Here is a 21375-nt window from a genome sequence, read left to right on the forward strand (position 1 = left end):
TGTGTGCAGCATCTGAGTGGACAGATACTTTTTCATGACCTTGAGTTTAGGACATTTTAAAAGTTGTATTTTCAGAACCATTGTTATTTTTCTACACTTAGAGTGCTTTACAATGCTCTGCTGATCTTGAAGTCTGAGTAATCACCTCTGGAGATAATCCCATAGTGCAGAGGCAGGGCCTAAAAGCCAAAATGTATTGGCCACTAAAGAGCCTTCAGTCACAAAACTGACAATAGGGCCTCTTCATGTGTAGGAGTCAGCCCAGTGTTCAGCCAGCCAGGATTAGAGACAACCTCACATAATTGCTATTCTTTATAAACAATTGCCATTTGTGTGCAATTTTCATGAGCCACTGGGCCTGCCTTATGAGGGCAGGGCAAATCTGGGTTTGGTGCCAACCAACCTTAAGGGTGCACTGGTAGGGCTGGGCAGCTCAGACAGGCACACCTGAGAGGTGGCAGCCTGCAGTGAAGAAAGAATTCATAATGCCTACACACCAAAAATCAGGTGGAAATTGTACTTCGCTTGCCAATAAAGGTCTGCAGCAGCCTGAGAAAGGATTTCTCTCGTGACTGGATTTTCTCTTACCCGGGGAATGCCAATTAGATGACTGTTTTGCTGATGGGTGCTCCTGGTAACCTTGTGTCCCTCATCCAAGTTTCCTCCATCATGTCTGGGAATAAATGGATATCACTATTCCACAAGGTGCATGGAGAAAGAATATATATAAAAATAAGGCTTGGCTGGGTTCTGTGGTAGATGAGCCATAGGTACAGGTACCTGGGAGTTCATGTGGGCAGTTCTCATAATGGTCTAGGAGATCACAGCCATTGCCTGTACCACTGGCATTTTCTTGCATGTTGCAACTCATTGTTGCAAATAATTTTTATTTATTTATGCAGAAAAAATCTACATCCGTGTGATTGACCTCTTCACTATAAAGCCCCTGGATAAGAAGACAATACTTGAAAATGCAAGAGCAACCAAGGGCAGAATCATCACTGTTGAGGACCATTACCATGAAGGTGAGAAGGGTCTGGGAGGTCACAGCCCTCAGAGGCTAAAAGCTCACAGCTTCTGACCTGACAGAGGAGCATGGGACCTGATGCTGTCATCCCATGAAAGCAAAAGAGAGATTTCAGGGTTTTTTTGGTACTGTTAGGATTATAATGTGACACTGAGGGTTGAAAGGCTCCAAAGCTTTAAGGGGTAATCAGGGCTGCCTTTCTGATTAACTTGGCCTTGTGTGCCCTTTGTGTGTTTGGTCCAAGTGAAGTCTGGATTCATTTGTGCCCAGTGAAATTGTAAACTCCTGCTGTGCTGCAGGGGTTCTGCTCAGAGTGTTCTCTGAAAGGCTGTACAGCAGCTTCTTTGCAGGTGTGAAATTGCAAGAGAGACCATTGCTGTGCAGGTTTAAGTATTCCACGTGTCCAAAAGCTAGGATCCAGGTTACTTGAAATCAGGTTTGGGCAGCTTCCATAGTTTTTCCAAAGCTACTCTGGGATAAATTCCTCCCTTTTTTCTTCTCCACCACCATAGATATCTACTAACAGAATTAGTAGATATAGTTATGAGAATATTATCTTAATTTAAGGTGAGCATCACTTTTGCCAGGTACCTGAAGTGAGTTGGTTCAACCATAAGTGCTGGATACACCATGTTTTGTTCTAGACTATGGATGGTGATAGATCACTGAACCTCATCATTTCCTAACTTAGTGTTCAGCTCTGGACTAGTATTTTACTGCAGGTTTGCAAGACAGCAGAGTCTTAGCTGTGAGGTGTTGAACAGGGGCTTTGTGCTGGCACAGTACTCTGTGGTGCAGGCATCTGTGTTGCAGGCTGTTTAGTTAAATCCCACCACACCTGGAGCTGTGGGCAGCCCTGTGATCCTGGATACACTCTCTGAAGGGTAGCAGTATTAGAGAAGGTGTCTCTCCTACCAGGTCTCACAGCACTTGCTTTTGACACAAGTCCTGTTTTCTTCACTAGTACTTCTGCTTCCAGTGTCCCTCCTGCCTCCATGCAGTTCCCGTTGCATCCTTTGTCCCTGTGACTGATAGTGAGTCAGAGCTGAGCTCTGAGCAAAGGTTGTGAATACGTTACATAACCCAGAGAGGTGCCCAGCAGCACGTACAGGCACTGTGAAAAGATGGAGTTCTGAAGTGCTGCCGAGATTGGTTGGAGTTTCAGCACGTTAAGTACACTTGTAAATGCTCTTCAGTCAAAGTGCATTTTTAAACCTGGTTCCTGGTGGCTGATGTCAAAGTGGTGAGAGCTTGCTGACAGTCCTGTGCCCTTGAGAGGCAGGTGTGTCCTGCTGCTTATGGCCGAGTACTTCAGAAATGGCAGCCTGCTTGTCCTTTTATGATGCCTTTGACACAGGACAGGGTTTTCATTTGGCCACCCAGGCCTGTGTGATCGGTGTTTTGCTGAGGCTGGGAATGGAGGCCCTACACAGACTGTGGATGCTCCTGCGGGGCGCTCCGTCAGTGCCGTGTCTGCCCTCTCTCCACAGGTGGCATTGGCGAAGCCGTGTGTGCCGCTGTCGTGGGCGAGCCCGGTGTCACCGTCACTCGCCTGGCCGTGTCCCACGTGCCCCGCAGTGGGAAGCCAGCTGAGCTGCTGAGGATGTTTGGCATTGACAAGGATGCCATCATGCAGGCAGTGAGGGCAGCCGTGTCCAAATCCAGGAACGCGGAGTAGATCAGAGCACCTCGTGCTGTGTAACAGAAGAGCTGCGTTCGGAGAGGTTAAGGCAGGCAAAGGTGCTTTATGTAGAGAGTTCTAATAAAAATACCAGCTTAAAAAACCTTCTGTGGTGTCATCTTTTCTCTGTGGGGTTTGGTGTTGTGGGGCAATACCTGCATGTTTACAGTCCCACCTCTCTGCATTGCCCCCAGCCATTCAAAACCAAAGGCAAGGAGGAAGTACCCAATGTGCTGGGTGATGCCAAAGTGGAATGAGATGTTCCAGGTCCTGGGGAACCAACGGGGAGGTGGGGCCCAGAAGAGCCCTGGGCTCAGGTAGGGGCTGAATGCTGAATGCAGACAACACAAGCAAAGGAAGCTGAAACTCTTCATAGGAACTTGTAGCTTTGAGTGCTTGGCTGATGCTACAGCAAGGGTGATGCTGAGAAAGACTAAAGGATCTGTAAGAAGAGCAGGAAATTCCCAGGTACTCAAGAGGATGCAGCTCAATGTGTAAGTTGCTTTTTTGTTGAGAACTGACTTTTCTCATGGGACCTGCTGTGAGTGGCTTAGCTGTTTATCTGGCATGGTGGAATGCACTTGGTGACTTTTTAAATGTTTTGCTGTTTTTAAATGTTTTGCTTATTTTACCCTTAAGCAGTTTCTGTTAAAATTAAAAATTAATGTTTTAAATTTGGTACTCTGCAGTAAACATAAAGTATTGAAACATGTTTCTCATCTTGACTGTTCCACAAATTGCCTTTCAGAAAGACATTAGAGAGTAGAGGACACCAAAACGCCCTTTTCATCAGAGCATGGTGACTCTGCATAGTTTTCAGTTCACCAAAAAGCCATTTGCCTAGCATGGCTACAGTGGTCTAAACAAGACTTTATTTGCAGACTAACATAAAGTTTATAGTAGTTTGGGATGGTGGAATATTTCTACAAAGCCATGTAAAGGAGCAGATAAATACTATGAAATAACTTGTGTTCATCCTTCTTGCACAATTTAGCCCTTGAGGCATTGGGTGGCAGCTGTGCTGTGTTGATGCAGGCCTGAGTGCAACTGTTGGTGTTTCTGGCAGTGCAGCTGGAACTGCAGACAAGAGTGACTGATGCTGGTGCTTCAAATTACACACAACAAAAACTAACCTTTCTAATTTTCTGAGCAAGGCTTGAAATTGTAAAATGCTGAGCTGGGCTTTACAGCTTTCAGATTTACCTTTCCTTAAAAATCCATGTTTATGGCTTTTTCTGTTCAACTGGTTGCCTTCATTATTTTGTGGGTATGAAGACCTTAAATTTTTATTAAAAATATAGTTTTGTTGCAGTCTTCCTATGATTGCAATAGTGCTACATTCTTGCAATGTGTAACACATCCTATAAAATGAAACAAATGTCAAAGCTTCATGTTTATTTTACTCGAAGAAAGAAAAAGGTTGGGGGATGAGTCAAATCAAGCACTTTGTTTTTCCCCTGAGAAAAGATGAAATCTGCTCTTGTTAATAATCTCATTACTGCAGCATTCTGTCAGTGCCTCCTCGGGTGAAACCACTGCCCGCCCACTGCTCCGAGTTCTGCCACGATCAATTCATCAGCCCCAGTGCTGGCACCGCCAGGGCTCAGCTGGGAGAGCAGGGCCAGCCTCTGCCTGCCCTGGGCAGCACTGGGGGGAGGAGGAGGAGGTCAGAATCCCTGCAGAAACAGCCAGAGCCTAAGCCAGCACCAGCACAGGACATTGGTCTGTTGGTTCTGGTACACCACAGGCACACTGGCGTGGTTTGTTAAATGAGAGATGCACCACCACAAGGCTGCCTGGGGGAGGGAAGGTGACTGCGTTTATATTTCAATGGAATTGAACACAAAGCTACATCTCCATTGTCTTCCAAGCTCTTCTGAACCCCAAACCACTCTGGAATCCAGAATGGGGCCCCGTACCCCAGTTTCAGGTTTATTTTGGAGGTAAAGGAGTGACATTTTTCAGAAGTTTCACATTTTGGTATTTCACATTGGCCATCTGGTTGTTAGGTTCACCTCATAAAGCAGTTCCTTCAGTACTGGAAATCTGGACAGCCAGGTTTGGGGAACTCTCCTGAAATACTCCTCCTAGGCAGTTTTCCTCATGCCTGTGGGATGAAGAAAGACAGCTGTCAGGACTGCTGTGTTCAGACTGCACTGTATCCATGCAGCTTTTCAGTATTCTTCATGTTTTGTGTCCACAAACATGGATAAACATGAACCAGGAGTCTGTCTGAAGACCCAACAAGTGACAACTCCCTCCAGCCCCTGCGTTTTTATTTAAACTATAGAATTCTTATGCAGACGCTGCCAGGAAATAGTACCCCATACAGGGTGGAGTACTAAAATTGTGAAAATGTTCTGCCACAGGGAAAGACTCAAGACTAATTTTCAAACCCAAGCAGTTGTAATGAACTGTAGTAAAATACTCTTTTTTTTTTTGTTTAAGGCAGTAAGATGAGAAAATGTCATTTAAATGAGTTGGTCTTAATTCTTGACCAAAGAAGACAGATGCTGTCAGAAAAAAAGAGCACTGTTACCTCTTAGCCTGAATCTGTCAATCAGAGGAACAAAGCTGTCAAGGACGCTCCGAATTCGGTATACTGGGTGTGAAAACAAACATATAAGATAAGTAACATAAAACTGAAAAAGTAGAAAAATGGCAAAACCGAAACACTGACACTTGTTTAAACAAGCACATCTGCAATATCATTAATAAGAAAGATCAGGCTGAGTCTTGAGAGAACCATCCACAACCTCCCACCATGTTAACATGAGATTGCAGAGGAGACAAGTTCTTGGTTGGGGAGCCATAACTTGCTGCTGGTGGCAGCACTCCTATACCATCCTTAGGGACTGTCAAAATGCACAGGATTTAATATTTCCATTAGCTGCTGCATCCAAGTTCTGCCCCAGGCTCATCCTCAGTCCCAGGGGAACACATGGCAGCTGGGATGCACTGCATCTTATCCAGTGGATCTGGGAAGACAGGCCTTGCTGCTAAAATTACACATTGTCATGGCAACGCAGCATTTGGCCATTGCTGCAGAAAGAGGTGACTCAGGGTCTTGTGATCACTGAGAGGAAAAAATGAGTCAACTTCTCCCTTCAGTAGCATTAAGGCTGCTTGTCTGCAGCCCCTCTGCAACTGGGAGATGTTGGGGGGAGTTTTGTGGTGAGTTACAGAATCTCAGCCCCAGAAGTTTTATGGGCTGTGGCAATTGTGTGACCTTGTCCTCAGTGCAAGGATACAGCTGCTGCTGGGGGGACACTTACCTAGACCAAAGTATATCCCAGTAGTTTCCAGGGAAGCAAAGGTGATTAAACCAATCCCAAGAGAAATAGTCCAATCTAAGGCAACAAAATAAATGTTAGCTTGGTTCATTTCTCTAGAGTGCAACAATATATCCCTCTATTGAATCTTGTCTTACCTTTGTGATAGTAGTAGCAAATTAGTAAAGCTCCAATGGCAAAGCAAAGAATGACAAAATGAAAGAATTCATCTGAAATTGAGAGGGAAGATTAGGTCACAACTGCAGCCATGGCCCTTCCAAAATCACCTTTAGGTACAGAGTATCACTCATGGAGTGAAATCAATTTCCCTGAGATTTCTCAGACACAAGGCTCAACATTGTGAGAAGCCTTGATGATTTTCATCACGAAGCCTTGATGAACTTCAACAAAGCACTCATATTGGAAAAATAAAGGTTTTTTTGAACCAGAGATCTTTTTCTTGGACTAAGGTTCAACAGGTTTGACATCAGTTTGATTTAATAAATCAATTACCATCCTTCCGTATGCCCATCCACCGTACTGTACACTTAGGGGGTTGAGTGCTCTCTTCCTCATATACTACAAAAAAGAGAAGTCTTTTATTACCATGGAACTGTGAAATTAAGGAGTTTTTGTACAAAAAATAGACTGTCAGAGCAGAATATACATAAAACTGTTTGCTGGTCTGCAAACCTTCCAGAAAGATTAAATTAGCAATTTTTTAATTACTCCAAAGAGCATGGTTTTAAGAATGAACTTTAAAAAGTATAACCAAATGTCTGCATTAACAATACTGAATTGTTTTAAAGCACTCTGGATCTTTTCTGCCTCTTCTGGGAAAGTCGTAGTCTCAAGAAAGACAGTGGGGGAGTAAAGCCATAGTACAAGGGAGCTTCAGTTTGATCCCTGCATGCTTTGCACAGCCACAGCTACAGTAAAAACCTCCCCTTCATTACTGAGGGTGTGAGAACCATCCTTCTAATAATACCTGACATCAAGTACTTCTGCACCTCCCAAAATGAGACCTGCTGCTGAAATGAGTCTCCTACAGCTACACCGGCATAAAGAAAAAATAACATAAGAACAAATGAGGTATTTTAGAGGTTTAAACACAGAGCAGTTTGATCTTTGTCATCAGCAGAGTTGACAAATTCTCTTTTTTCTCCACCTCTATTGCCAGAAAGAGCTGAGTATTTCACCACCTCTCCAACAACAGGTTCAAAGCAGCAGTTTTTCCCTTTTCTCTTTGTTGGTGGTTTGAGCAGCCCCTGAGGCACCTGTTGCACCCAAGCCTTTGGGAGTTGATTCAGAACAAGTTCCAGATTCTGGTTTCCCTTACACTGGGCAACCTCTGCCTGGCAGTGAATTTGCTCTAAAGATGTAACAGGTGAGTACTGGAAGGGTCCTTTATATGAGCTGTAGACTTCTGCGGTGGTGCTTTTGAACCACAGAGTAACTAAACCTTGAAAAGAAATTCTGCTCTGAGTCACCTGATACAGGCACCTGATACATTTTTGCCTCTTTGTGCAGTCTAGATTGATCACATTCTGGTTTGAGGGCAAGCCCAATTATTTTCCTATTAATAATATAGTATTGCATTATTCTAACTCACAGATACAACTCTGTGCAATTGTATGAATGAGCTATAGATAAAGAATTTAGCAGAACATCAATTCACACTTGATAAGTATCTGTCCTGTATTACTTCCTAAATTCAACAGTCCCACTGTAACTTGGCATCATGGAGTGACTTGCACAGTATTTCTTCTGTTAAAGCAGTCCATGTTATTACCTGTTTTCAACCTTCTGCTTTTTGATTAAACAATCTCTAGGCATCGAGGAGCTGGTATTGCCCTTGCCACACTAAGCAAAACTCAGTCGTGAAAGAACATCCACAAAACAAACTTGTTTGCATGTTTGTACTTACCATCTGCATCTGAATCTTCTCTTCTGGCAATCTCTGAAAAGAAATAAAGTTTTGTTTCTCATGGAAAAAATACAAGTATAGAGCTTCCTACCATACTCAGCACCAAGAAGCACAGTGAGTAATCACCTATCTGCAAGAAAACTGGGGTGAGTGGTAGAGAGGCCAAACACCAAGGGGAAAAGTACCATGACCCTGTCTGCATCTGACAGTGTGGGAAGAATATGGCACTGCAATGAATCCCTCTGCCCTGGTGTTCCTGCGGCTCCTTGGGGATAGGTAACTCAAAAACCTCCCCCAGGGATTATGCTGCAATTTATAACTTCTCCACTGCACAGCACAGAAGTGGAGCAGATGTCCTCTCTAAAGGCTGCTCAGCTGGGCTGTTTGTCTCTCCTAACTCATCCTGTGGCCTTGGCCTGGGCACAGGAGGGATGAACTCAGTAATGCAATTTAGCTGTTGGCAATTTCCTGCTGTGGGCTTTATATAAACATTCTGGGGCTGTACAGCAGTGTCTGGTGGGAGGAAGTCTGCCTTCACACTGCCTGTCTGTGCAAGCCTCTTGCCTGGCACTGTTGCCTGACATGTGGCTTTCACCTGGCACCTCCTGCTGGGAATGCTGTGCAGGCAAGAATGCATTGAGAGCCAAGCATCACTGCTTGCAGAAACCAGGTTGTTCCAGGTCCCTCCCAGCCTTGGACCCCTGTTCAGCAGGAGACAGAGGGCTTCAGGGAATGCTAAAAACTTCCTCTAGCTTTTTTGGCCAAGACTGGACAGTTGCCCAACAGAACTGCTGGGTTTTCCCCTAAAGAATGACTGCTATGAGCTGATCTTGGGAGAACCTGGCAGGCCTACAAAAATGGGTTAATCTGTCAGAACACCTTGTACAAATCACCTCCTGTCAGACAGTCACTACCACAGCCTTACACCAGAATTTCTGCACCACACCCAGGCCCAACACCAGGCTAACTGGAAACCAAGGGATTTACAGCCTGAGAGTTATTTTTCAATGTCTCAGCTGGTCAGAAAGAAGACACTGCAGTTACAGTCATTCCAGCAGGATGAGGTGACCTGTAGGAGCACTTACCTGAATCTCTGTAGGGAACCACTTCGGCTGGTATTCCTAAACCATGACACAGAGATGAGGTAGGTTAATACCTGCAGTGAGGGAGCCTGGTGCCAGTGCCAGCCCATCAGCTCCCTGAAAACACTGTGGGTGTGTAGCAGAAACAAAGAAGAGACCAACTCACTCCTTAAAGAGGGTGGCTCTGCTGGGGGTTAGGCAGTCAAAAAGTGGGAAATGGCTGAATTCTCCACCCTCCCCATATTTAATCTCTACAAGTATCTGGAGTCAAGTAGAATCAGACTATCAGACTCCTGTGAGACAGATTAACTCTCCTAATGTCAATTTTAAATGAGCTTCTCTTACATTTGGGCTTAGCTCAGTTTGAGACATTAATTAAAATATTAATGCTTTACATTTTTACATCCATAGTTCTATAGGTATTTCTGTGTATTGATACAGCACATTTTCTTCATCTACATTGTAATTATTTTCCATGTTTCCTTTGGCAGGAAAGGAAAAGCCTCAGGAACAAGGTGGTTCTTGCCAATGATCTCCAGTCAGTGCTGTGGGCTGACTGCAGCCCCTCTAAGTATTGGCTGTGACAGATGTTTTCAGAGCCCTCTTGCTGCATTTCAGTGGCAGCTGTGCAGACCCAGGCAGCAGGACTCCTCTCACAACAGCAGATTTTGCTGCTTTCCTGGTTCAACTCTGAGCACAGGGCATGGCTGAGTGTCAACATTAGTTGAGCTTCATCTTGTAGGAAATGTCTTTCCTACTGCCAAATCCTGACTTGTCTTTCTTTTATATCTACACATGTTAATATACCTTTGTTCAACAGCCAACCCAAAGAATGCAAAAAATAATTCTTTTTTGGTTTATATTGGTTTTGCCTCTAGTAAAGCCAATATTGTAGTCACTTTGTCTTACCTCCAAGTAACTGACCTTCAGTCTTCTGTCTTCCTAAATCTTCCTTATCACTGTCTGGATAGGAGAAAGTATTTGTTCATCGGAGTAAAGAAAAATATGCTAGCAGCATCAGAAAGAACAGCTCTGTTGTGGTTTGCTCATAACATAACCATATGAAGGTAAAAATCAAGGCTTTGAAATGCAAGTATCACTATTGGCTGTTTCTGCCTCACAGCTCCCTTCAAAACTGGCTGAATAGGTGAAACTCAGCAAAACCTCAGCTGGATTAACTTGTATACAGGGCTGTAGACAGAAGTTAGGATCTTTTATTTGGGGAAGGAATCTTGCAGCAGATTTCTACATTCTGAAACCAACTTCCACAAGAGTCGGTGGCAGCCACTATTTTGCTAATTATGAATCAGGTACTGATGATTTTCTATGTTTTCTCTTTTGCACAATTTCTTACTTTATTCAGAGCTCTACAGAATTGCCACATCTCCTATGTCAGTCTTTACAAACATGAAGTCAGACTAAGTTATGTATCAGGAAAATAAAATAAATCCTCTTTACCTTGTGTATCTTCTTCTATGGACTCCTGGGATAAGTTTTCAGACTTTTTGTCCTCTTCTGAATATACAAAATTCCTTTCCAAACTCTTCAGGACTTTCAATTTTTCATCTTTTTATAGAAAGAGAAAAAAACATTATCAGTGACTACATCTTCTATTTTACAATTACAGCTTTCACAATGCTTTATTGAAAGTTGCCTGACAGGAAATCAGACCATTTGTCTAATTTCAGATGTGTTTTTTGCACACATAGCATCAAACGAAAGCATCATACACACTACAGTTTAGACCTTCCTAAATGGTTGTGGTCGACACCTAAAGTTTCATATTCTGGCGTTTAATTATTCATAATATTACCCCTGTGCAAATTCCCATTCCCTGAAGCAGCTGCAGCTGAACGATGAGAGCAGGAGAAGAGTGGCTCACCCTGCCTGGGCTCCTTCTGCCAGGGCTCCCTGTGCTGAGCCGTGGCTCCAGCTGCCTCTCGTGGCACAGGAGCACAGTCCTCACAGCCAGGCCACCCCAGCATCCCAACTGCTCCTGGCTCCTGTGACCAGGGGTGACACTGAACAGCATCTCTTCATCAGGAGGTGCAGGGTTTGGACAAGGCAGGTAGATGGGATTCCTTCTCCTCCAGCTCCTTTAGGTACTCACAGCCCAAGGGTCTTGCTACCAACATTCCTGCCCTGACAGATGACCAAAGATGTCCCAGGCTGGGACATCTCTCCCCTTCAGAAACATGCTTAATCAAGGATGTCCTTGAGGGTCTCCAGTTAAATTTAGGGTCATCTTAAGTGAGTGCTCCTCTGTCATCTATTAAAGACAATGACAGTGGATCCTGTGAAACTGCCACTGGTTTCTTACTGCACAACCAGGCAAATAAGTCTCTTTTATCTTTTTGCCAGGTTCAGTACCCTGTGTGCCATCCCCTGTCCATTCCTTTTAGTTTTATGTGTGCTGCTAGGAAATTATATTTATACAAATATTTCCAGTGGCTCAGCTCTGATTTCCTACCACTGTGAATGCTCAGAGGGGTCTGAGCTGTCTGGCTGGATAACAGTCTGTGCAAAAACGTCAGGGAAAACTTTCTCAAGTCAAAGAAACTTCTTAGGCAGCATCATCCCAAGTCATGCTCTCTCTTTAAACACAGGTGGGTTTTTCCCAGAAGAAGCCAAGTCTAACTACAGTTAAATACTAACTTTGGCTCCCATTACCACCACACCTAACTGCTTTTCCTGAGCAGTACTTCTAGACACTTCAGTTGTTCAATAATAATCACTTTCAATAATAAGCACTTCCAATAACAGAGTGTTTAAGCTGCTGTCAATTACTGCTGCCACTGGCCCTGCAGTAATTTTAACAAAACAGCTGACAGGAGGACAGGTAGGACTCACCCTTTCCCTTGGAGCTGGGCAGCTGCCTGTACCCAGATGGGTTGGAAGTCTTCAGCAAAAGGTAAAGAAGAGCCATTGCCCTGACTCCTTTCTTCTCTATGGCTTTCAGGCAGGCAGCACAGCCTCCAGGGAGGACATCACAGCTGTTAAGGAGCTGAAAAGGAGACAAGTAACTAGCAAAGAGTCTTTCCAATAAAACCCAGACTGTACAAGCACACCCTGATGGGCAAATGAGTGCATCCCACCTGGTGGGAAATGTAACCTCCTGCTTCTACTATACAAAGGGAAAACTGGGGACAAAGAGTAATGCCAAAGATGGGAAGAGAATGTAAACTCCATTCAGCAACTCAGAGCAGAGCCATCAACTGGGAAAAACAGCATGGTGGGAAATAGTTAACTATTCATAGAGCTGGAGAAATACAGCTATAGGGAATGAATATGGCCATGCAATTGCTGCAGTATTTTACAGCAAAACGTGACTAACAATGGTCCTGCCTAGAATATAGTGAGTTGAAGTGATCCTGAGGAATTTATAGAGAGTCAATTGTTTTTCACATGGAGAGCAGTGAAGTAAAAAGCAGTGGCCTGAACGTCATTTATCTAAGTGTCCAGTTACACCTTTTAATATATTTCAGTATATCAGCTAGTGGGACTGTGTTCTCTCTCCCCAGAGTATAGCAGAAAAGTAGAATAACAAGGATAAGTGTTTCTTTGGTAACTTACATTGTTCTTTTCTTCAGTATTCAGGATAGGTGGGTCAGTAGTGGCCAAACATTTCACAAGTGATTCCCAGAAGGACTGGTTCATTTTCTCATGATTCTCCAAGTACTTGGCATCAGCAGCAAAAGCTCTCTGAAGAATATCTGTAAGGAAAACAAACCTGTCATTGTGCAGGACTAGAGGGGGGTTTCATGGCAGTGTTCCTGTGGTGCTCAGTGCAGGTGTGGAGACAGACACCAGGCTGTAACACACTGCCCAGTACCAGCACACAGGAAAGAGACTGATTGCTGTATTGTATAAAGCATCTCAGTCTGCCACAAAACAGTAAACAAATGTCAGTAGTCCATACAAATGACTGATGTCTCTGTGATGCTGTTGTCTAGTTAGAGAAGCATGGCAAATGCTCCCAAAGTATTCCTAGCTATTCAACAGGTATTCTGACCATGCTGTTTCACAGACAGGCACAAAGACCCCAAGGACTGGATACCAAGGTCCTGAGATTGCTCATTAGGCATTTAATGCACAGTAAAGTCTCCTTCATGTATCTAAATTCCCACTTGCATGTGCACAAAGCCTAACAGGAGCCTGTGGAAGAGCTGGGAACTGACTGCTGGTCTCTCTCTTACAAGGAAAGAGATGGATAGGGTGTGTTTTCAGAGGAAACAGATTTCATTGACTCATGCCCACCCTGCCAAATATTGCTGTGCAGTGTGCAAGACCCAAAGCTCTGAACTTTGTGTGTTTCTCTCACCTTGCTGTTCTTCAGTAAGATCTGTGATTGGGACATCCAAACTCTCCATTGCTGTGCCTGTTTGAAAGGGGAGAAAGCACATTTAGAATCAGGTCACTGACCTTCCTGGTTTTGTCTTTGATTTTCTGCAAACACAGTGTTTCTCTCTGGGCCTTTCAGTCTTGGAATCACTTCTCTGTTTCACATCATGATTCATTTACCCTCCTGGGACCCAATTCTTCACTCCTCCAAGTGAGCCCTACCAGCTTTTGGTTATTAGGAAAGAACAAAAGTCTGATCATCATGAGTAAAACAAAAAGAAGTCAGACTTGATTATTCACATTGTTGTTTTGTAAAGCTACCAAAGTGTCTAATTAAACATTTACCACAGATGTGAGTAACCTAATAGGCCGGGTTCCATTCATGAAACAGAACAATTATCCTGTACCTTTTACATCCTAATACTTAAAATGTATCAGCCAGGAAAAAGAGCAGAAATAGTTCTTAGGAAAGTCCCACAAGACCTTGAATTCTTGTCTCACAAAAGATTTTGATACTTCAACATCTGTTCTTCCCAAATTGTCATGAAATTTCCATAAACTTTAGCTTTATGAATTAGAAATTTTTAACTGTTGATCCCAGATTAATTACTAGTATTTGCCACAGAAACAAATGTTCTGACATCCCCAAAATTCAGTATTTGCTTTTGTTTTGATAAACTTGCCACAGAAGTTTTAGGCTGAGGATGGAATTTCCTGATGGTGCACATTTTGTGGTGGCTGTGGTTATGAACTGTTGCCTCTGCCTAGCGTGGTCCAGGCATTCTGCACTGATGCATCTTCCCTCGTGCAACATTGCAACTAACCAACAGTTGTACTGAGAGATTCAAAAGAAGGTTTTTGGGGAGCCTAAAACAAAGTTTCCACCATGCAGGATGCAATAGGAAAACAGTTTATACATCCACACATTTTCTTACAATATGACTTTTGGATCCATTCAACAAAACCCTTCCAATTAAGCAGTTTGAAAACTAAGTATATCCTTCAAATTTTTCAGAGGAAAACCTGTTCATTTTCCTACTGGCACTTTCAGTTCTCTAAAGACCATCATATCAGTCCAAAAAATATTCTAATACAAAACCCAAAACAGGTCAATTAATATCTTCAGAAAGATACACAAGCAAACACTCAAACAGAACAACTTTTTAAGGTGTCAGTTCTCAGACAGAGGAAATTAGATACAAACAGACTTCAAAAGACTTCTGGGAAAATTATATAACCACTTTCAAAGGCTCAGCTCAGAAAACTTGGCTTACCTGCCTCCAAAGTGTATTGTGGGAAAACAATATTTTAACAACATTTTGAAATTATTCCCAGTGGTGAATCTATGCAAAAGATCTACAGAGCTTCCCCTTTCCCTGACTTGCATCCAGCCTTTGCTTCTGTAGCTGCAGCAGCAGCCCTGTGGGAGCTGGGAGCCTGTGAGCACCCGATAGGGAATGCAGGAAATGTATCTGTCCCCTCTGTGGGTAAGCATCAGCTGATGTGGAAATGTAGGAACCAGCACACGCCCTGGACAGACTCGTTCTCAGCCACTCAGTCAAGAATGTCAGTTCATAGGCACTTACATATCTCCAGCTATGCTTTTCTGCCTTTTTCAGTCTCTTTCTTGCCTTCCTATTTGCTCAACTTAGACCTTGCAATAGTTGCTTGTTTAACTTAAATCCTTTAGGCCTGTCTCTGGACTGCATGGTCAAAATACCAGAGCTAAAGGAACAAAAGTACTTTAAATATAAACTTTTTTTTTTTCCAGATGATTAATTCAATTTCAGAAAATAATTTAAAAGTATCCTAATATTTTACCATCAAGTAAAACTCAGGAGGTTTGTATTTGGGGTTCCTAGCACCTAGTGAAGGCCACTTTCAGTGGCATTTTAAGGCAGGTTGCTGCTCCCTTGACAGGAACCTGTCACAGCAGCTGCCCTATCCCAGCTTTGCATCATCCCAAAGACAAAGTGAGCAGTGGGCACCACCTGACCTGTCCTGCCATGCACACAGGAATAGTAGATTCAACACTGAAGGCAGGGCAGACAGTGCCAACATCATCTTCATCTGCTATCAGACTGGTTTACTTCAAAACTGCTCATTTCCTGGCCCAAATAAGCCAGCAGACTGCTCAGCTGTTCCAACAACAGAAACAGAGCTGCCTAATGCCTTTTGCATCCTGCTGTGGTAAGACCTGGATGCCACAAGAGGATCCAGGAGCACCCAGCATCTGCTTCCATCTCCCTTTCTGTACCTTCAGCACAGCTCAGCCCAGTCCGTGACCAAGATTTACATTAACCAAGGAAGTTGGGTAGCTAATTTCTCTTAGACTATGCACATTAATTCCCCTGTGGCTCTTCTGGAAAGAAAATCAGATCTAAACAAAGGATAAGTATAGGTGCCTAATTATTGTATGTTTTAAAAGTGACTTAGTTGATTATACCACATAATGAGAGAAGGATGATGATATACAGGCATTTCAGCCTAGCCATGAGCTCACTGGAGAATGACTTGAACAACAGACTTCACCTTGCTTTCCTCACAGTAAATCAGAATTTAATTGCAGTGAGGTCTTTTTAACATGTTAGAATAAAATTTGTGTGTAGAGTCACATTTAGAAAGTGAGGTTAACAACTTCCGTACATGAGGTTTTGCTTAGCTGAAATATATCTGAGGGAAATTGCTCAATGGGATAACAAAAAAAATGCAAATAAAGTTGCTTTAATTTCAAGACAAAAATCAGACAATCCCAAACCTTTTCCCTTTGAAACTATGCTTACCCTTCATTTTAAGTTATATGCTGACACCTAAACCTGCTGAATTTATTTTAAACATAAAGTTCCTCAATGCCCTTCTCTCAAATCAAACCAAACCAATTTCTTAAAGCACACCTGCAAGTCTTAGGTTTGTCCTAGCAGTTGGATCCACAGGAAGATGTCCTGGAGGGCTGTGGCCGTGGTGAAAGCTGAGTTTCTTCCTGTGAGACAACAAAAACTGATCCACACCAGTTCCGTTTTGTAACCCTTCCTGCTCCAGTCTCCTCGGGCTGTGGTAATAATTCTGCTACCCTTCTGCTTGCCTTCCTGTTGTCAAATGTAGCTGAAATGTGACACAGAAGCAGCAAAACTCAGACTTTTCACTCTCCTTGAACACAAGTGCGTAGGGAGACCCAGCAAGTGCATGTCACCGCAGCTAGGGCAGCTCCCCAGGCTGCTTCTGACAGCCCCACAGGGTGAGCAAGGAGCAGGCACAGCCCATCCACTCCCTGCTGCAGCTCCAGCACTTCCTTCCTCCCCTGGCTTTCACAGCAGGCCCAGACACGGTGGCTGCACTGCTGCCAGCCCCACACCTGTAAGCCCTGGGGAGGTTGCTGCACATTTTCCAGCTCTGACTTAAGCATTGACATGCAACATTTGAAATTATTTGGTTTGTGTTTCTCCTTTCACGCCCCATGCTTCCCTGTGGTTGCTGTAAAGCTCTGAAGGAAGAATATTAACTCATCAGAAGCCAGAAATGTTTATGCTTGTAGTCTGAGTAAAATTAAGGCAAACAAATCTTTCTCTTTGCATAAAGTGTTTGGCTTACTGTGATGATCCTAGAGAAATAAAAGCTATTTGAAAGATGGGAAAGTTGAGTCAAAGACTCAAGTTGAGTCAAAAAGAGAGGTTATAGAGAAATCCTGTAATTCCCACAGCACCAGAACCCTTTTCCTGTACAGTGGCTTGATGCTTCAAATAGCAACCAATAACCCAGTAGTACCAAGAGCCAGCATGCAGCCCCCAACCACCCTCAGGCCTGACCCCAGGAAGCTCCTGAACCCCTCCCCAGCACTCACCTTCACGGCTGTGTGGCAGTTCAGGATCCTGGGTCAGGGATCCCAGTGCCAGCCCTGGGTGGGAAGGCGTCGGGGCTGGGGCCTCACGTGGCCTCCCCTGACTCACTGGGTGAGCGGTGGCTCCGTCGTCCTGTGGCTACAGAGGTCACGCTCCAGGCGTGTGCTGCCATGTCCCTGAGCCCTGGGGAAGGTGGCCAAGGGCCAATCCCGCTGGCACAGGAGCTGTGCAGCTCCCAGCCTGCCTCAGAGATTAATGGTCCTCAGTAGCCCTGAGCAGCCAGGACCTCTCTCTCCTGTCCGTGGCTGCTCCAGCACAGCCCCTGCTCAGGTTGGAGACCCAGGCCCATTTCTCTGGTCTCCCTGGGACATCAAGGGGGCACTGGAGACAAAGAATCCACTCAGTGGGGAGGCGCCCTGGGCTCTGGTAAAGCTAAGCAGGGACACAATGATGAGGGTGTGGAAGCCCAGGCACACTCCCCTCCTGCTCAGGGCATCCCAGGGAGGCACAGGTGGAATGCCTGTGCAGCTGGGCTAATGACAGCAAAGGGAAACATGACCTCCACCCCACCTGCCCCCAGCAGCCACAGAGGGTGCTGACAACACAAAGCCTCTGGCTCTGCTCATCCTATACCCACTGTAAGGTCATTGGTGCTCCCCTCCAGCCCTTCTCAGCCACTTCTGACACACATCTTACAGCACAGCAGCTATCTGGAGCCACCCCAGGGCTGCTTGCTGTTCAGGAGCTGCTCCCTCACTGCCAGGTGACACTTTCTGAGCCAGCCAGCCAGCCTGCATCACAAGGAAACAAAGTAGGAAAGGAGAGGGCAAATTCCTGCAGCGCACCATAGCAGAAGGTGGCAGATGTTTGGTCACCTGAAAATGTATGTGAACAGTGACAGCCAGTGTCAAAGGAGACTCCTTGGGACACTCCAATAGCACAAGTGGCTATTGCTTGCACAAGCTGTGGTCATATAAGTCATTTGTCAAATTCAGCTAATGGTTTGACCCTGCTGCAGCTGGTACCCCAGGAAGGATTGTACTCCCTCCCTCTGCTCTCCTCACTTCAGCTCCTGATGCTTCTGGAGTGACTGGGACACAGGTTATACTTCCTACAGTAGGTGTGCATTTATTTTTCTCTTCCAGTTTGTCTGGCTGTTTGCCATGGTTTCTTGGAAACTTGTTAGAGGGGGAAAGGAGGTTTGTGTTTTTTAAGCCAGGTATTCCACTCTTTTCTACAAGTGCCTATTCAAGTGCCTTGTCTCACTTCCCCTGACATTTTGAATTACATATAACATTGAACACTTAAAGCAGATAATACCCTGCAACTACTGCTGGGAAGATTATCTAATGAATTAGAATGCTTTATAATGTATTACATTTGTTTACGTGGCCCTTATTTGGGAACTGTCCTCTGAGAGATTTAGGAGAATGGGGGTTTATTCTTTGTGTGCTGGGAAAATTGCTTTCAGGAGAGTTTTAGAGAGGTGAGACATAGCCAGAGCAGCTCTTATGCTTGACACTAATTGGGTGCAATATGTGTGTGGATTTGTCACACAAGCAGGTTGCATTAGAAATGTAGAAATACTGCTAAGTGAGTGTAGGAGGGGCCCAGGGATGGAACATAGAGTAGTTATTGCTCATTATGTCATCACATTTCTGACAGATTTAAACATTCCCATGACTCCTCTTGCCCTACCCTGACTTTCATCCAATGGTTAAGCTGGTTGGTTAAGTAACTCCTCCTGTGCATTTACTTAGTTGCTGCTTATTTTCCTTTAAATAAATTCTGCTCCAATACTTGTGAGCCTGTGAAGCTCAGGTAAGGGCAGGGGGATTATGTCTCACTGCCAGCTGTACTTTGCAGGCTATGGGTACTTTACAACTACCTTTCTGCTTTTAAACTATGAGAGTTTGAGAGAGAAGAAAAAAAGCAAGCAGTGAATACAACCCAATTCCTAACCTTCCAGACTATCACTGAACCAGTAACACCCTGTTATGCTGAAATCATGTGAAAGATGTTTGCTTTTGGCTGGGACAAAGCCTGAAGTTTAGCTATGAAAGCTTGTGGAATCATATAAGAGTAGATAATGTTGTACCTTACTAAGATGTTCTGGAAATTTTTTACTCATTCTCTACCCTTCTGTGGAATTACTTGCCATAATAATTCATTGTATTAGTATTTTAAATTAACAGAGTAAACTTTTTGCTAAAGCCCATTAAATTTAAGAACTAGGCCTGTTTAAACAGGCTAAATCAAAGGCCAGGATGTATCACTCACCTCCTGGAGAATTACTGAGCTCCTCAGCTGCTGCTATCAACAGCTCCTGAGGTAGAAGAGTGAGTGATTCCAGGACTCACAAGCACAGGATCCTCCTCTTAATGGCTACAGGTAATGAGGGAAATTCCCTCATTATGGGAGCCCCCCTTTATTATAGTCAGCACAATACAGGCTCACAATGGGCTCTGAGGGATGAGAGGGAAAAGGGTGTCTGGCCTCTGCAGCACTGGCTGCTGGTCCTTCCAATTTAGCTCCAAGGGCAGTCTTCTAATTACAGTCTGGCTGCTGAAGCCCAGGCCCATCAGTAGGATGGACAGTGCAGGCCCAACACAAAGCACAAATAGAAAAAGGGCAGGCTGCTTGTTGACAGAAATAGTGAACTCTTCCCAGCCCCTGGCCTAGCTGAGCAGTGCTGCAGCAAGCACAGGCATCAACATGGGGTCCCAGGATACTCTCCCCACCCACTGCCCTAACTGGAGAACTGCTTTCATGAGCAATCTCCAAAAAATCTGCTCCTCTCCTCTTCCTTGTTCTCCCAGTTCCTTTCCATCCCGTCTTCTGGTCTAGCAATAGGGCTGGAAGTGCCTCATGGAAGCAGAGCCAAAGGCAGGGGAACACAGATGCTCCCTGGGAAGCACCAGGAGCCTGAGGGACAATTCCCAGCTTCAATTGATCCTCCCTCTTGATAAAGCCCTTTTCCTCAGCACTTTTAAGCACACAGGCAACACCAAGCATTTTGGTATTTAATCCTGGTGTTTTGTGGGATGGGCTTGGTCCTGGAATCCATTTTGTAACTCTGTCAGCAAGGCAGGCTGTCACCTGTCCCCCACTGCTTTGTCAGCGATGTACCTGCCAGGAGATGGCAAGGCCAGGATGCAGAACAGTCTCCAAAGATAAGGATGGGTTGGTTACCTGGTGGCACAGGGGCAACACAGGGAAGAGTCAGAGAGCCAGGCTGAGGCTGGGCCAGCAGCTCTGTGCAGCACTGACCAAACTGGCTGGGGCATCCCTCAACCAAGGTGAACCTCAGAGCTCCCAGTCAGAGTGGGAGTCAGAGTTTCATCTATCCATTACTTCCCCAGGATATTATTCTCAATTTTTTACTTCAGGACCTACCCAACAATAATCCTCTCCTCCTCCAAAAAGAGGGCTCTGTCAATAACTGGCTTCACACCTCTGTGATAAAAAGTGAAAACACACAGGCTGTGTCAGATTGTATAGGGAGAGGGGGATGGAGAAAGTGAGAAGAAAGGTGAGCTCATGGTACAGCCACCCTAAAGCTTTTATGTACTCCAAGGCCAAGTGCCGAGCTCCCAGGACCTGGAGAGCTCAGAGCAGTACAGCTGGCAGCTTTTGGAAACTGGACACAAAGCCTCAGTGAATCTGGAGCCCTCCCATACTCCTGTGACCTTCCCATCTCACTGACCTGGGGAGCAGCAGCAATCCCAGGCTGGCAGGGCCAATCTTCTTTGTGAGACAACTACTCAAGTGACACTCCACTGCTGTCAGTGCCTTGGCACCAGGATGCAAGCAGACCTCATCTTCTGGGATCTTTAAAATTCAGCCTTGCAAAGCTCTTAGGATCAAAGTGCAGCTCTCCCTCAACAATTTAACTGTGTTCTAAAACATTCCTCTCTTGAGATCACCTCAGCTCACTGAATTACCAGGTTAAATCACCTGCAACATAAAGGGGATGAAGGTATATTTAACTTTAAAACTGTTCCCTAAAATCAAGGGTCTGCTCACAGTAGGCAGTGAGAAAGCCCAAAGGGTATTTACTAAAAGCTAGAACTAGAGAAGTCTGGTCCAATCCACTCATCTTAAAAGATGTACTCTGGATCAGACTAAAACTTTTTTGGGCTATGCAAAGCTTGACTCAAGTTCTAGATGATCCCTGTTCTGCTGACACCACACAAAGAGTGATACCAA

The 21375-nt window shown here is 44.6% G+C and overlaps 2 protein-coding genes across 10 annotated transcripts in view; one reads left to right on the forward strand and one right to left on the reverse strand.

Annotated features, from left to right (window-relative positions):
- The window catches only part of TKT (transketolase), a 21589-nt gene extending 18776 nt beyond the window's left edge, over window positions 1-2813 (forward strand). Inside the window, exons 13-14 of the mRNA XM_021533155.4 lie at window positions 903-1025; window positions 2518-2813. Coding sequence (XP_021388830.1) covers window positions 903-1025; window positions 2518-2705 — 311 coding nt within the window. The 3' untranslated portion in view covers window positions 2706-2813. The remainder of the gene's footprint in view (window positions 1-902; window positions 1026-2517) is intronic.
- Window positions 1-21089, reverse strand: part of TMEM40 (transmembrane protein 40) — a 25891-nt gene extending 4802 nt beyond the window's left edge. For 2 of the 9 annotated variants that reach the window (XR_014958064.1, XR_014958065.1), the window contains exons 1-14: window positions 17169-17308; window positions 16225-16310; window positions 13311-13367; window positions 12563-12702; window positions 11840-11993; window positions 10448-10555; window positions 9899-9952; window positions 8993-9028; window positions 7908-7940; window positions 6494-6559; window positions 6139-6210; window positions 5984-6058; window positions 5248-5310; window positions 4724-4815 (exon numbers count right to left, since the gene is read on the reverse strand). Coding sequence is in view for 7 of the 9 variants with exons in the window: in XM_021533180.3 (XP_021388855.3) it covers window positions 4796-4815; window positions 5248-5310; window positions 5984-6058; window positions 6139-6210; window positions 6494-6559; window positions 7908-7940; window positions 8993-9028; window positions 9899-9952; window positions 10448-10555; window positions 11840-11993; window positions 12563-12702; window positions 13311-13359 (870 nt within the window). In the remaining 2 variants the exon portion in view is untranslated. Of the gene's footprint in view, window positions 1-4501; window positions 4816-5247; window positions 5311-5983; window positions 6059-6138; window positions 6211-6493; window positions 6560-7907; window positions 7941-8992; window positions 9029-9898; window positions 9953-10447; window positions 10556-11839; window positions 11994-12562; window positions 12703-13310; window positions 13368-14604; window positions 14745-16224; window positions 16433-17168; window positions 17350-20562; window positions 20623-20872 lie in introns of those variants that run through there. The other 7 variants (XM_021533180.3, XM_085590093.1, XM_021533189.3 and 4 more) reach the window with 7 other exon arrangements.
- Between the last annotated feature and the right edge of the window lie 286 nt (window positions 21090-21375).

The sequence above is a fragment of the Lonchura striata genome, chromosome 12, assembly GCF_050655825.1.
Source record: "Lonchura striata isolate lonStrDom1 chromosome 12, ASM5065582v1, whole genome shotgun sequence".
Classification (NCBI taxonomy): Eukaryota; Metazoa; Chordata; class Aves; order Passeriformes; family Estrildidae; genus Lonchura; species Lonchura striata.